We start from the raw sequence: 15,788 nt of genomic DNA, 5'->3' as shown, positions 1-15,788 counted from the left end.
CATATGTTAGCTTATAGATTGCAAATGGACCATAGAGTTTTATGTGAAATTTCAATTTGTTGTTAGGGACTGTAGCAGAAGAGTTTTAAGTATATAATTTCATTGATTTTGTATCAGTGAAAGTGAAGGATGTGTGGACAGTTGTTCCTGGAAGGATTTTGTGTATTCTTTTTCATGTTAGGTCAGGTTAGGTTAGGTTAGGTATTCTTTTTCTGTAGTTTTTCATGACTCCTGTTTATGGGTGTGTTTGGTGTATGGTTGATTTTTGAGTAATGTTTCATGATTATGTTTGTGTGTTCTTTGGGAAAGGGAATTTGATTTGAATGTGTTAAGAGTGCTTCATGATTTTGGGGTGGACCAATGCGATAAGAGTGGGTTTCCTTTAATTAGTGGCAAAGGGGGTTGGTATGGGTCTTGTGATTGGTTGTGTTGAAGAAGGATTGCCAGTTTTCAGTTTCTCTTTCAGCTATTAGGTTATTTAGAGTGGATATGTTGTCTGATTTATGTTGATGATGAGAGTTTGTGTCTGAGCTGGTTTCTCTGCTTTATGAGTGTGTAACTTTTGGGGAGAATTTTGGTTTATATTTTTTCTGGCTTGATTGGAGATGCTGATAAAGTGTGAGACTGCATGATCTAGGGATGAAAAGTCTTCTGCATGGAGCTTTGTTTCTATGTACTGTGTGAAGGCTGACTATTGTGTGTGTGTTTATTACGGGGAGGGTTTCATGGAATTTTATCATCAAGATGGGCAAGTGGTCAAAGGATATTTCATGGTCTAGAATTTACCCCTCCAAATATGTTAGTGGTTTTGATGCACAAGACCGGGTTATAGTGATGGGTGATTTGAATGCAAAGGTGAGTAGTGTGGCAGTTGAGGGAATAATTGATATACATGGGGTGTTCAGTGTTGTAAATGGAAATGGTGAAGAGCTCGTAGATTTATGTGCTGAAAAAGGACTGGTGATTGGGAATACCTGGTTTAAAAAGCGAGATATACATAAGTATACGTATGTAAGTAGGAGAGATGGCCAGAGAGCGTTATTGGATTACGTGTTAATTGACAGGCGCGCGAAAGAGAGACTTTTGGATGTTAATGTGCTGAGAGGTGCAACTGGAGGGATGTCTGATCATTATCTTGTGGAGGCTAAGGTGAAGATTTGTATGGGTTTTCAGAAAAGAAGAGTGAATGTTGGGGTGAAGAGGGTGGTGAGAGTAAGTGAGCTTGGGAAGGAGACTTGTGTGAGGAAGTACCAGGAGAGACTGAGTACAGAATGGAAAAAGGTGAGAACAATGGAAGTAAGGGGAGTGGGGGAAGAATGGGATGTATTTAGGGAATCAGTGATGGATTGTGCAAAAGATGCTTATGGCATGAGAAGCGAGGGAGGTGGGTTGATTAGAAAGGGTAGTGAGTGGTGGGATGAAGAAGTAAGATTATTAGTGAAAGAGAAGAGAGAGGCATTTGGACGATTTTTGCAGGGAAAAAATGCAATTGAGTGGGAGATGTATAAAAGAAAGACAGGAGGTCAAGAGAAAGGTGCAAGAGGTGAAAAAGAGGGCAAATGAGAGTTGGGGTGAGAGAGTATCATTAAATTTTAGGGAGAATAAAAAGATGTTCTGGAAGGAGGTAAATAAAGTGCGTAAGACAAGGGAGCAAATGGGAACTTCAGTGAAGGGCGCTAATGGAGAGGTGATAACAAGTAATGGTGATGTGAGAAAGAGATGGAGTGAGTATTTTGAAGGTTTGTTGAATGTGTTTGATGATATAGTGGCAGATATAGGGTGTTTTGGTCAAGGTGGTGTGCAAAGTGAGAGGGTTAGGGAAAATGATTCGGTAAACAGAGAAGAGGTAGATGAAAGCCGGCAAGGCAGCAGGTTTGGATGGTATTGCAGTAGAATCTATTAAAAAAGGGGGTGACTGTATTGTTGACTGGTTGGTAAGGTTATTTAATGTATGTATGACTCATGGTGAGGTGCCTGAGGATTGGCGGAATGCGTGCATAGTGCCATTGTACAAAGGCAAAGGGGATAAGAGTGAGTGCTCAAATTACAGAGGTATAAGTTTGTTGAGTATTCCTGGTATATTATATGGGAGGGTATTGATTGAGAGGGTGAATGCATGTACAGAGCATCAGATTGGGGAAGAGCAGTGTGGTTTCAGAAGTGGTGTGGATCAGGTGTTTGCTTTGAAGAATGTATGTGAGAAATACTTAGAAAAGCAAATGGATTTGTATGTAGCATTTATGGATCTGGAGAAGGCATATGATAGAGTTGATAGAGATGCTCTGTGGAAGGTATTAAGAATATATGGTGTAGGAGGCAAGTTGTTAGAAGCAGTGAAAAGTTTTTATCGAGGATGTAAGGCATGTGTACGTGTAGGAAGAGAGGAAAGTGATTGGTTCTCAATGAATGTAGGTTTGCGGCAGGGGTGTGTGATGTCTCCATGGTTGTTTAATTTGTTTATGGATGAGGTTGTTAGGGCGGTGAATGCAAGAGTTTTGGAAAGAGGGGCAAGTATGAAGTCTGTTGTGGATGAGAGAGCTTGGGAAGTGAGTCAGTTGTTGTTCGCTGATGATACAGCACTGGTGGCTGATTCATGTGAGAAACTGCAGAAGCTGGTGACTGAGTTTGGTAAAGTGTGTGAAAGAAGAAAGTTAAGAGTAAATGTGAATAAGAGCAAGGTTATTAGGTACAGTAGGGTTGAGGGTCAAGTCAATTGGGAGGTAAGTTTGAATGGAGAAAAACTGGAGGAAGTGAAGTGTTTTAGATATCTGGGAGTGGATCTGGCAGCGGATGGAACCATGGAAGCGGAAGTGAATCATAGGGTGGGGGAGGGGGCGAAAATCCTGGGAGCCTTGAAGAATGTGTGGAAGTCGAGAACATTATCTTGGAAAGCAAAAATGGGTATGTTTGAAGGAATAGTGGTTCCAACAATGTTGTATGGTTGCGAGGCGTGGGCTATGGATAGAGTTGTGCGCAGGAGGGTGGATATGCTGGAAATGAGATGTTTGAGGACAATATGTGGTGTGAGGTGGTTTGATCAAGTAAGTAATGTAAGGGTAAGAGAGATGTGTGGAAATAAAAAGAGCGTGGTTGAGAGAGCAGAAGAGGATGTTTTGAAATGGTTTGGGCACATGGAGAAAATGAGTGAGGAAAGATTGACCAAGAGGATATATATGTCGGAGGTGGAGGGAACGAGGAGAAGTGGGAGACCAAATTGGAGGTGGAAAGATGGAGTGAAAAAGATTTTGAGTGATCGGGGCCTGAACATGCAGGAGGGTGAAAGGCAGGCAAGGAATAGAGTGAATTGGATCGATGTGGTATACCGGGGTTGATGTGCTGTCAGTGGATTGAATCAGGGCATTTGAAGCATCTGGGGTAAACCATGGAAAGTTGTGTGGGGCCTGGATGTGGAAAGGGAGCTGTGGTTTCAGGCATTATTGCATGACAGCTAGAGACTGAGTGTGAACGAATGGGGCCTTTGTTGTCTTTTCCTAGCGCTACCTCGCACACATGAGGGGGGAGGGGGATGGTATTCCATGTGTGGCGAGGTGGCGATGGGAATGAATAAAGGCAGACAGTGTGAATTGTGTGCATGGATATATATGTATGTGTCTGTATGTGTATATATATGTGTACATTGAGATGTATAGGTATGTATATTTGCGTGTGTGGATGTGTATGTATATACATGTGTATGGGGGTGGGTTGGGCCATTTCTTTCATCTGTTTCCTTGCGCTACCTCGCAAACGCGGGAGACAGCGACAAAGCAAAATAAATATAAATAAATAAATATAACATGGGTTTCAATTAATGATACAACATTCTGCTGAACAGTAGAATGCCAGGAATGTAACCCCATCATTCTGTAAGGATCTCCTGTAATTACTTTCCTATTCAGAAAAATTCAGAAAATAGCTGAGATAGAGTACATAGCTCATGTTCATAATTGGAAAAAAAAATTCAGGTTGTAATCAATGAGTGGTGTGGTAAATTATATTTTTCAAATATTTTTCCTCAGTTCCCTAAGTAGGTTTTTTCTAAAAGCATGAATCTACAGTTATATAGACAGTAGAATTTAGGAGAAAATAGCCAAAAGAGTTGGAATTTATACTTACTTGTAATAAAGTTTTGCTCAGATAAGTGAATGATAGATTAACTTGTATTTTCATGTACTTTTTCTTCTCATTTCTTTTCAGTAGCTTCATTTCTAACTCGTGAACAAATAATGAGTCGCATATTTGGAAAAGTATAGTAAAATGGATGTAGAAATTGAAGTATGACATAAAACATGAATGCTTGAAATCCCAGTAAGGCTAGTATTGCCTTCATAGAAACAATCTTTTTATACTAAGTGAATCATTAGGTGAAATGTATTTTTCATATATATATTTTTTCTATACACTATCCTCCCATGATTTCTTACCTAATGCAAGGATGAACAATGGTTTAGATATTCACAGAAGGATCAACAAGATTGGGTGGTACAGTACAGTAGATGGAAGACCTAGCGTGACTGGGAATCAAATGAGACAGGGAAGTTAGTGCCAAATGCAAAACTCAAATAACACTTGTCAGATGAAAAATATCTCATTTTTCAAAGTATTTTTTTACACTTTTTACTGAGTTCTTACCCAGCTCTTTATCTGATAATATAGTTATGCACATATCCAGAAATATATGTGAAATTGGTTAGGAGAAGTAGAAGTGCGACAAAACACTTGAACATTTGGGTGCAAGGTAATTACATTCATTACATTCAGCTCATACTCTTTGGATGATATGGTAGATTGTCTTTTCCATATATTTCTTCCTCACAGTTATCTTTAGATTTGTCATACCTAATGCATTAGTAATTACAGGTATTTGCAGAAAATATGAAATATATGAATTAATGCAAATACTCAGGTTTATTATATGCTTTCCACGGACAGGTAGTCATGATAGTGTCTGTGTGATTATTCAAATAGTGGAAGCCTCTTTTTCCCAAACTTTTTGTTTGACAAATGCTCTGCTGTACCATGAAACTTGCCCATCTATACTCTCACAGACGGTGACCTCTCTTTCCATACAGTTCTCAGTGTGCTCAGCACATTCGTCCCCTTACCCATCCACTGGTTTGCATCATCTCCCATGTTTTCATTTGCTGCCATGTCCACTCTTTAGTCTCTTAAAACACTTCTTTTCTTCCATGTTCTCTCTCTTCAAATTTTACTCAAATTAAGCCAGTAGGCTGGAGCATATGAATTTCCATGAAAGGCTGAAAGATCTTGTGCTCAACAGGCTGGAGAGGAAAGAGGTATGATAATATATGCATGGCAACAAATTGAGGGCATTAACAGGAACATTTTTGATTTGAACCATATCAGCAAGAAAGATAAGAGTCATCAGGTTGAGAGTAATTCTTGGGAACATACCAGAGTGGCATCAGACAAAAAATATGCGCCCCACAATGCATTACCAGGAGAGATAAGAAATGTCCATGGAGTTACTGTGAAAGCATTTAAAAGAAGATTGGACACAGAGCTTAAGTCAGTCCTAGATGAGCTATGAGTAGGACACTGCTTGCAAGGCATTGCAGCTGAGAGGAAGTATATAATTCAACAAGGAAGATAGACAGTGAGCATTGTGCAATAGCCTTGCCATTTTGGCAAAATCTTGTAGTGTCTCTCTCTCTCTCTCTCTCTCTCTCTCTCTCTCTCTCTCTCTCTCTCTCTCTCTCTCTCTCTCTCTCTCTCTCTCTCTCTCTCTCTCTCTCTCTCTCTCTCTCTCTCTCTCTCTCTCTCTCTCTCTCTCTCTCTCTCTCTCTCTCTCTCTCTCTCTCTCTCTCTCTCTCTCTCTCTCTCTCTCTCTCTCTCTCTCTCTCTCTCTCTCTCTCTCTCTCTCTCTCTCTCTCTCTCTCTCTCTCTCTCTCTCTCTCTCTCTCTCTCTCTCTCTCTCTCTCTCTCTCTCTCTCTCTCTCTCTCTCTCTCTCTCTCTCTCTCTCTCTCTCTCTCTCTCTCTCTCTCTCTCTCTCTCTCTCTCTCTCTCTCTCTCTCTCTCTCTCTCTCTCTCTCTCTCTCTCTCTCTCTCTCTCTCTCTCTCTCTCTCTCTCTCTCTCTCTCTCTCTCTCTCTCTCTCTCTCTCTCTCTCTCTCTCTCTCTCTCTCTCTCTCTCTCTCTCTCTCTCTCTCTCTCTCTCTCTCTCTCTCTCTCTCTCTCTCTCTCTCTCTCTCTCTCTCTCTCTCTCTCTTTTTTTTTAGGGGGAATCAGCACTACTTTAGCTGTCAGGTTCTCTTCCCTTGGCTGGGTTGCTAGCAAAGTTCAGAGACAGACTTTAATTCACACAAGCACTAGAGAGGTAACACACACTACTCTATATTCTTAACTCAATGCTAACCTTTCCCATTTGCAAAATCGCATAGGTCTCTATCTCTCTCTGATTCATAGATTTATTCACTCATTATTTAATCCTGAAGTAAAGCATGAGTTACTGGTTGTAGTTTTTGCATTTACTAATAGTCCAAGTCACTAACACCTATCTGGCATGATGCTGCTGCCCCTTTTTGTTTGTAGCCGCCGTTGATAGCCTCCTCCATCCCTCACCTCCAGCCGACCGGGAGGTGGAAGTGTGACAACCCAACCCCCTCTTCTCCAGCGTGCGCAGCAAGCGGCCACCAATGCTGCTGTAAGTGCTGCAATCAACGCTGCCACCAACGAAATCGCCGCAAACTTTGCTTTCAAGAAGTAGTTATTTGTACGTAAAGATACTGGAATTTGCATGATTTATTGTTCTTTTTTTGTTTGTTCAAGGAAGTGCTCAGAAAAGGAAAGATATAATTGCCCTTTGAAAATCTAATTTCTTGAAAGAGTATAAAAGGTATGTTACTTGTATAAATAGCCTTAGAGGAAACAGGAAGCCTTTTTAATCGGTAAAATTCTGCCTCTGTGTAACTGCTGTAATGCAAGTGGCTGTGGCAGTGATATATTTAATTATACTCATTTATATAGAGTTGCTTTATCTAAGTTATAATATATGACATGAATTCGTATGATATTATCTCTACAAAAGTATTTGTGATATGACATATGATTCATAATTATCTTTTTACTAAAATCCTTTTACATTAGTGTTTGTATTTATATTTTGGAAGAAGTTGCTTCTTGTAAAAAGGTGTTGAACAGTGATGATTAATGTGCTCTCAGGTTTTACATTTAAAATATTCTTTCTTGTAGGATGTCACAAGTTGGAGATAATGTTTTTGAAGCTTATATGTTTTAATTGTTGATTATAAAGTTTTCAGCATTGTTAGGACTGTCACTTATGTTAACCAGCCTGTTTGCACACCCACTTGCCTGTGGGTATCTCTCTCATAGCCACTGGTGGAAGCCGGGATTCCTCTATTTATTTTTTTGTCATTTATTAGCTCAGCTGGCTGAACAGTCACCATAGTATGGCCCCTTGTCCATCCATCCGTTGTCCGTCCGTCAGCTTTCAGCAACTTCTCAGATCATTTTAAACCTTCCTCTGAGTGTACCATGTCTGTTTCACAAGGCTTTTTCTGAAATCCCAGTGTGATTTTTTTTTTTTTACCCTATTCAGTTATTTGTATAAAAATGTGCCCATCAGCCAGCTGAGCTTGTAGCAATCACTTTCTGTTTTCTGTTCATCTTATACACTCGTTTTGATTCATATTTGATATATATATATATATATATGTATATATATATATATATATATATATATATATATATATATATATATATATATATATGTATATGTATATATATATATATATTCCTATGAGCCCACGGGGAAAACGAAGCATGATAAGCTCCCAAGTGCACTTTTGTGTAATAATCACAAGATCAGGGGAGACACGAGAAATATAACAGTCAGTTGATATTCAATGAAGAGACATAGTTAGGATGCCATTTGGTAAACGTGATTGTCCAAGACAGACAACGAGTGTATCATAAACTTATTTGGTAGACAAGAAGGTGAATTGTGTACAAATTTTATCAACAATAAGTTATCCAATTTGTATAGACCTTTACTAATATTAAGATTATAATTCTTTTTGTGTTTGATAATAGAAGATTCATTGATATTTCTCGCAGTATTGGAGTTAGAGTTAATAACTGAGATGGCCTTACTCCAGTCCATACAATGATCATAGTTTTTAACGTGATTAAACAAGGCATTTGATTCTTGTCCAGTTCTTATATTATATTTATGTTGCTTAAGTCTAACAGAAAGATCCTTACCAGTCTGCCCAACGTAAAACTTTTCACAATTTCTACAAGGCACTTTATAGATGCACCCATGAGAATTTTCTTATGAGTTCCTGATTAAGATATTCTTTATAGTATTATTGTTGCTGAAGGCAACATTTACATTAAAGGATTTAAGCAACATAGGAAGTAAAGGTGAGGGTATTCCCTCAAAGGCCCAGTCCTCTGTTCTTAATGCTACCTCGCTAACGCGGGAAATGGCGAATAGTTTAAAAGAAAGAAAAGGAAGTAAAGTAGAATTATTATTAAAAGGGAGAACTATAAGATTCTTGGTGTCATTGGTAGGCTTGGACTCAACTCTGTAAAATGATTTCTTTGCTAACTTAAGGGATTTATCAGTGAAAGATCTAGGGTACTTCAACTTGGATCCAGTAGAATATATCTTCTTAAACTCATTATCAATGTACTCTGGACTGCAAATACGTAATGCCCTAAGGAACATGGATTGAAATGATAATGATTTAACTCTGTCATGTTAAGATGAGTAATAATGGATATATGAGCATACATTGGTAGGTTTTCTGTATATGCTAAACTTAAACTTGTTTCCTTGCCTATGGATCATGCATTCTAAATGTAAATGTTGCCTTCAGCAACAATGATACTATAAAGAATATCTTAAAATCAGGAATTCACCAGAAAATTCTCCTGGGTGCATCTATAAAGTGCCTTGCTGAAATTGTGATAAGTTTTATGTTGGGCAGACTGGTAAGGATCTTTCTGCTAGACTTAAGCAACATGAATATAGTACAAGAACAGGACAAGAATCAAATGCTTTGTTTAATCACGTTAAAAACTATGATCATTGTATTGACTGGAGTAATGCCATCTCAGTTATTAACTCTAACTCCAATACCACGAGAAATATCATTGAACCTTCTATTGTTGAATTCACAAAGAATTATAATCTTAATAATAGTGAAGGTCTATACAAATTGGATAACTGTATCATTGATAATATTTGTAAACAATTCACCTTCTTGTCTACATAATAAGTTTATGACATGCCCATTGTCTGTCTTGAACAATCACATGTTTACCAAATGGTGTCCTAGCTACATCTCATCGTTGTATATCAACTGACTTATATTTCTCTCTTGTGTCTCCCCTGATGATGTGATTATTACACGAAAGTGCACTTGGGAACTTATTGCGTTTCATTTTCCCCGTGGAGGACTCAAAGGAATATACTTGATCACGTGCAAAATTGTGATACTTTCCAGTATATATATATATATATATATATATATATATATATATATATATATATATATATATATATATATACTTCCCACGTATTCCCTGCATGTCGTAGAAGGCGACTAAAAGGGAATGGAGCGGGGGGCTGGAAATCCTCCCCTCTCAATTTTTTTTTTTTTAATTTTCCAAAAGAAGGAACAGAGAAGGGGGCCAGATGAGGATATTCCCTCAAAGGCCCAGTCCTCTGTTCTTAACGCTACCTCGCTAATGTGGGAAATGGCGAATAGTATGAAAGAAAGAAAGATATATATATATTCATTTATTAATGATTACCCTAAGACTTCTTTTTGAAAGGGTCCTGGTGTTATCCTGGACTCCTTTTCCAGAGACTTCTGAGCTCCAGGGCTGCACTTCACTCAGTAGCAGGAACAGGATCGACACCTTTGAAGCAAAGTCTTTGATGAGACTGCATTCTCTTTCATCAACTGATGATAGCGCAGACTTACCAAAGGCGACTGTTCACTCGCTGTGTAACTTCTTACAGGTGTAACACACACACACACACACAAACAATATTATTATTATTATTTTGCTTTGTCGCTGTCACCCGCGTTTGCGAAGTAGTGCAAGGAAACAGACGAAAGAAATGGCCCAACCCACCCCCCTACACATGTATATACAAACATGTATATACATATATTTATATATTTATATATATATTTTTTTATTATACTTTGGTGCTGTCTCCCGTGTTAGCTAGGTACCACAAGGAAACAGACGAAAGAATGGCCCAACCCACCCACATACACATGTATATACATACATGTCCACTCACGCACATATACATACCTATACATCTCAACGTATACATATATATACACACACAGACATATACATATATACACATGTACATAATTCATACTGTCTGCCCTTATTCATTCCCATCGCCACCCCACCACACATGAAATGAAAACCCCCTCCCCCCTGCATGTGCGCGAGATAGCGTTAGGAAAAGACAACAGAGGCCACATTCGTTCACACTCAGTCTCTAGCTGGGGATAGGGGAGAAAGAATACTTCCCACGTATTCCCTGCGTGTCATTGAAGGCGACTAAAGGGAGGGAGCGGGAGGGGCTGGAAATCCTCCCCTCTCGCTTTTGATTTTCCAAAAGAAGGAACAGAGAAGGGGGCCAAGTGAGGATTTCCCTCAAAGGCTCAGTCCTCTGTTCTTAACGCTATCTCGCTAAAGCGGGAGATGGCAAATAGTATATATATATATATATATATATATATATATATATATATATATACGTGGGAAGTATTCTTTCTCCCCTATCCCTATCCCTGCGTGTCGTAGAAGGCGACTAAAAGGGAAGGGAGCGGGGGGCTGGAAATCCTCCCCTCTCGTTTTTTTTTTTTTTTTTTCCAAAAGAAGGAACAGAGGAGAGGTCCAGGTGAGGATATTCCCTCAAAGGCCCAGTCCTCTGTTCTTAACGCTACCTCGCTATCGCGGGAAATAGCGAATAGTATGAAAAAAAAAAAAAATATATATATATCTTTCTTTCAAACCATATATATTATATATATATATAATATATATATAATGTATATGTTTATTTATTTATTCATTTATTTATTTATTTATTATACTTAACCACGTTTTCCGCGTCAGCGAGGTAGTGCAGGGAAACAGAAGAATGGCCCTACCACCCACATGCACATGCATATACATAAACACACATATACATTCATACATTTCAACATAAACATACACAGACATATATACATACACAAACATATAGATATATACACATGTACATATTCATACTTGCTGCCTTCATCCATTCCCGTCACCACCCTGCCACACATGAAATAGCATCCCCCCATTTCTCACATTTGTGAGGTAGCATCAAGAGCAAAGGATTGAGCTTTAGAGGGAAAAATCCTCACTTGGTCACCTTCTCTGTTCCTTCCTTTGGAGAAGTAAAATCTGGAAGGGAGGATTTCCAGCCTCTGGCTCCCACCCCTTTTAATTGCCTTCTGCAATAAACAGGGAAGATATGGGAAGTAGTCTTTCTCTCCCATACCCAGGGATGATGATTTGTTATTATTAGTATTATTTTTGATATTATTATTATTATTATTATTATTATTATTATTATTATTATTATTATTATTATTATTACTATACTTAATTGCTGTTTCCTGTGTCAGTGAGGTATCGCCAGGAAACAGACGAAATATAGCCCATCCACTTATATACATATACATACACAACTTATGCATATGAACATATACATACACAACTTATACATACACAGACATATACATATATACACATGTACATATTCATGTCTTCATCCATTCCTGTTGCTACTCCGTCTGGGGAGTGTGTTTTCTGATAGGTGTTTTTCTGATAGGTGTATGTATGGAGGTTGATAGGTAAGTTGTTTAGTGTTAGCTAGATTATTTCATTCTCTATGCATTTTGTCATTGTTCTGTATGTGAGGGGTGGGGGGATCTGTGAGTAGAGGTTTTTGAAATATGAGGCAGGGTAAGCTTTTTACTTCTACTTTGGGGTTGGTGGTTAGTCATAGAATGGTAAGGGTGGGAGGCTCAAGTGCTGTTGGTTAGAATTGTGTCAAAAATCTCAAACACATCACCATGCTCATTTCAGATCACAATAGTTTTTGGTAACATGGGGTAGACTCACTTTGTATAGATAATTGTGACTATTTATTAAAAATAATTTTGCAATCCTTACAATTCAAAATGGCATCAAGTGAGAGAGGAGTTAAAAGAAAGTGTGTGAACTGTATATTTTATTAAAAAATGGCCTACAGGTTACATTCAATTTAACAGACTTTCAGCATTAACGGACACCCCTTCTCCCCATTATTCCATTGAATCGAGGGTTTGCATACAAGAGGGTGAAAGGCATGCAAGGAATAGAGTGAATTGGAATGATGTGGTATACTGGGGCCAACGTGCTGTCAATGGAGTGAACCAGGGTATGTGAAGCGTCTGGGGTAATACACCATGGAAAGTTTTGTGGGGCCTGGATGTGGAAAGGAGCTGTGGTTTGGGTGCATTACACATGACAGCTAGAGACTGAGTGTGAACGAGTGTGGCTTTTTTTTGTCTTTTCCTAGCGCTTCCTCGCGGGGTTTGTGTGTGTGTGTGTGTGCTGTTTCATGTGTGGCGGGGTGGCAACAGGAATGGATGAAGGCAGCAAGTATTAATATGTTCATATGTATATATGTATATATCTGTGTATGTATATGTATGTATACATTGAAATGTATAGGTATGTATATGTGTGTGTATGGGCTTTTTTTTTTTTTTTTTTTCCCCCAAAAGAAGGAACAGACAAGGGGGCCAGGTGAGGATATTCCCTCTAAGGCCCAGTCCTCTGTTCTTAACGCTACCTCGCTAATGCGGGAAATGGCGAATAGTATGAAAGAAAGATATATATATATATATATAGTCCATAGGGAAAATGAAACACGAAAAGTTCCCAAGTGCACTTTTCTGTAATAATCACATCATCAGGGGAGACACAAGAGAGAAATATAACAGTCAGTTGATATAAATCGAAGAGACAAAGCTAGGACACCATTTGGTAAACATGTGATTGTCCAAAACATTGTTTTGGGAACTTTTCGTCTTTCATTTTCCCCGTGGACTCATAGGAATATCTTGATCACGCGCAAAATTGTGATCCTTTCCAATATATATATATATACATATATATATATATATATATATATATATATATATATATATATATATATATATATATATATATATATATCCCTGGGGATAGGAGAGAAAGAATACTTCCCACGTATTCCCTGCGTGTCGTAGAAGGTGACTAAAAGGGAAGGGAGCGGGGGGCTGGAAATCCTCCCCTCTCGTTTTTTTTTTTTTTTTTTTAATTTTCCAAAAGAAGGAACAGAGAAGGGGGCCAGGTGAAGATATTCCCTCAAAGGCCCACTCCTCTGTTCTTAGCGCTACCTCGCTATCGGGGGAAATGGCAAATAGTATGAAAAAAAAAATATATATATATATATATATATATATATATATATATATATATATATATATATATATATATATATATATTATTATTATTATTTTGCTTTGTTGCTGTCTCCCGCGTTTGCGAGGTAGCGCAAGGAAACAGACAAAAGAAATGGCCGAACCTACCCCCATGCACATGTATATACATACACGTCCCCACACGCAAGTATACATACCCATACATCTCAATGTACACATATATATACACACACAGACATATACATATATGCACATGCACACAATTCACACTGTCTGCCTTTATTCATTCCCATCGCCACCTCGCCACACATGGAATAACATCCCCCTCCCCCCTCATGTGTGCGAGGTTGCGCTAGGAAAAGACAACAAAGGCCCCATTCGTTCACACTCAGTCTCTAGCTGTCATGCAATAATGCCTGAAACCACAGCTCCCTTTCCACATCCAGGTCCCACAGAACTTTCCATCGTTTACCCCTGACGCTTCACATGCCCTGATTCAATCCATTGACAGCACGTCGACCCCGGTATACCACATCGATCCAATTCACTCTATTCCTTGCCCGCCTTTCACCCTTCTGCATGTTCAGGCCCCGATCACTCAAAATCTTTTTCACTCCATATTTCCACCTCCAATTTGGTCTCCCACTTCTCCTCGTTCCCTCCACCTCTGACACATATATCCTCTTTGTCAAACTTTCCTCACTCATTCTCTCCATGTGCCCAAACCATTTCAAAACACCCTCTTCTGCTCTCTCAACCACGCTCTTCTTATTTCCACACATCTCTCTTACCCTTACGTTACTTACTCGATCAAACCACCTCGCACCACATATTGTCCTCAAACATCTCATTTCCAGCACATCCACCCTCCTGCACACTACTCTATCCATAGCCCACGCCTCGCAACCATACAAAATTGTTGGAACCACTATTCCTTCAAACATACCCATTTTTGCTTTCGGAGACAATGTTCATGACTTCCACACATTCTTCAAGGCTCCCAGGATTTTTGCCCCCTCCCCCACCCTGTGATTCACTTCCGCTTCCATGGTTCCATCCGCTGCCAGATCCACTCCCAGATATCTAAAACACTTTACTTCCTCCAGTTTTTTTCCATTCAAACTTACCTCCCAATTGACTTGACCCTCAACCCTACTGTACCTAATAACCTTGCTCTTATTCACATTTACTCTTAACTTTCTTCTTTCACACACTTTACCAAACTCAGTCACCAGCTTCTGCAGTTTCTCACATGAATCAGCCACCAGCGCTGTATCATCAGCGAACAACAACTGACTCACTTCCCAAGCTCTCTCATCCCCAACAGACTTCATACTTGCCCGTCTTTCCAAAACTCTTGCATTCACCTCCCTAACAACCCCATCCATAAACAAATTAAACAACCATGGAGACATCACACACCCCTGCCGCAAACCTACATTCACTGAGAACCAATCACTTTCCTCTCTTCCTACACGTACACATGCCTTACATCCTCGATAAAAACTTTTCACTGCTTCTAACAACTTGCCTCCCACACCATATATTCTTAATACCTTCCACAGAGCATCTCTATCAACTCTATCATATGCCTTCTCCAGATCCATAAATGCTACATACAAATCCATTTGCTTTTCTAAGTACTTCTCACATACATTCTTCAAAGCAAACACCTGATCCACACCACTTCTGAAACCACACTGCTCTTCCCCAGTCTGATGCTCTGTACATGCCTTCACCTTCTCAATCAATACCCTCCCATATAATTTACCAGGAATACTCAACAGACTTATACCTCTGTAATTTGAGCACTCACTCTTATCCCTTTTGCCTTTATACAGTGGCACTATGCACGCATTCTGCCAATCCTCAGGCACCTCACCATGAATTATACATACATTAAATAACCTTACCAACCAGTCAACAATACAGTCACCCCCTTTTTTAATAAATTCCACTGCAATACCATCCAAACCTGCTGCCTTGCCAGCTTTCATCTTCCGCAAAGGTTTTACTACCTCTTCTCTGTTTACCAAATCATTTTCCCTAACCCTCTCACTTTGCTCACCACCTTGACCAAAACACCCTATATCTGCCACTCTGTCATCAAACACATTCAACAAACCTTCAAAATACTCACTCCATCTCCTTCTCACATCACCACTACTTGTTATCACCTCCCCATTAGCCCCTTCACTGAAGTTCCCATTTGCTCCCTTGTCTTACGCACTTTATTTACCTCCTTCCAGAACATCT

The 15,788-nt window shown here is 39.2% G+C and overlaps 1 protein-coding gene across 5 annotated transcripts in view; it reads left to right on the top strand.

The window, feature by feature from the left end:
- The window catches only part of shi (dynamin-1 shibire), a 187,468-nt gene that overhangs the window by 131,638 nt on the left and 40,042 nt on the right, over window positions 1–15,788 (top strand). Inside the window, exon 16 of one of the 5 annotated variants that reach the window (XM_071657885.1) lies at window positions 6,589–6,733. The exons of 1 other annotated variant lie outside the window; for it this stretch is intronic. In XM_071657885.1, coding sequence (XP_071513986.1) covers window positions 6,589–6,727 — 139 coding nt within the window. In that variant the 3' untranslated portion in view covers window positions 6,728–6,733. Of the gene's footprint in view, window positions 1–6,552; window positions 7,748–15,788 lie in introns of those variants that run through there. 3 more of the 5 variants (XM_071657886.1, XM_071657887.1, XM_071657889.1) reach the window with 3 other exon arrangements.

Source organism: Panulirus ornatus, chromosome 65 (assembly GCF_036320965.1).
Source record: "Panulirus ornatus isolate Po-2019 chromosome 65, ASM3632096v1, whole genome shotgun sequence".
NCBI lineage: Eukaryota > Metazoa > Arthropoda > Malacostraca > Decapoda > Palinuridae > Panulirus > Panulirus ornatus.
The sequence above is the reverse complement of the archived record's forward strand: the minus strand, read 5'-3'. Positions and strand labels throughout refer to the sequence as shown.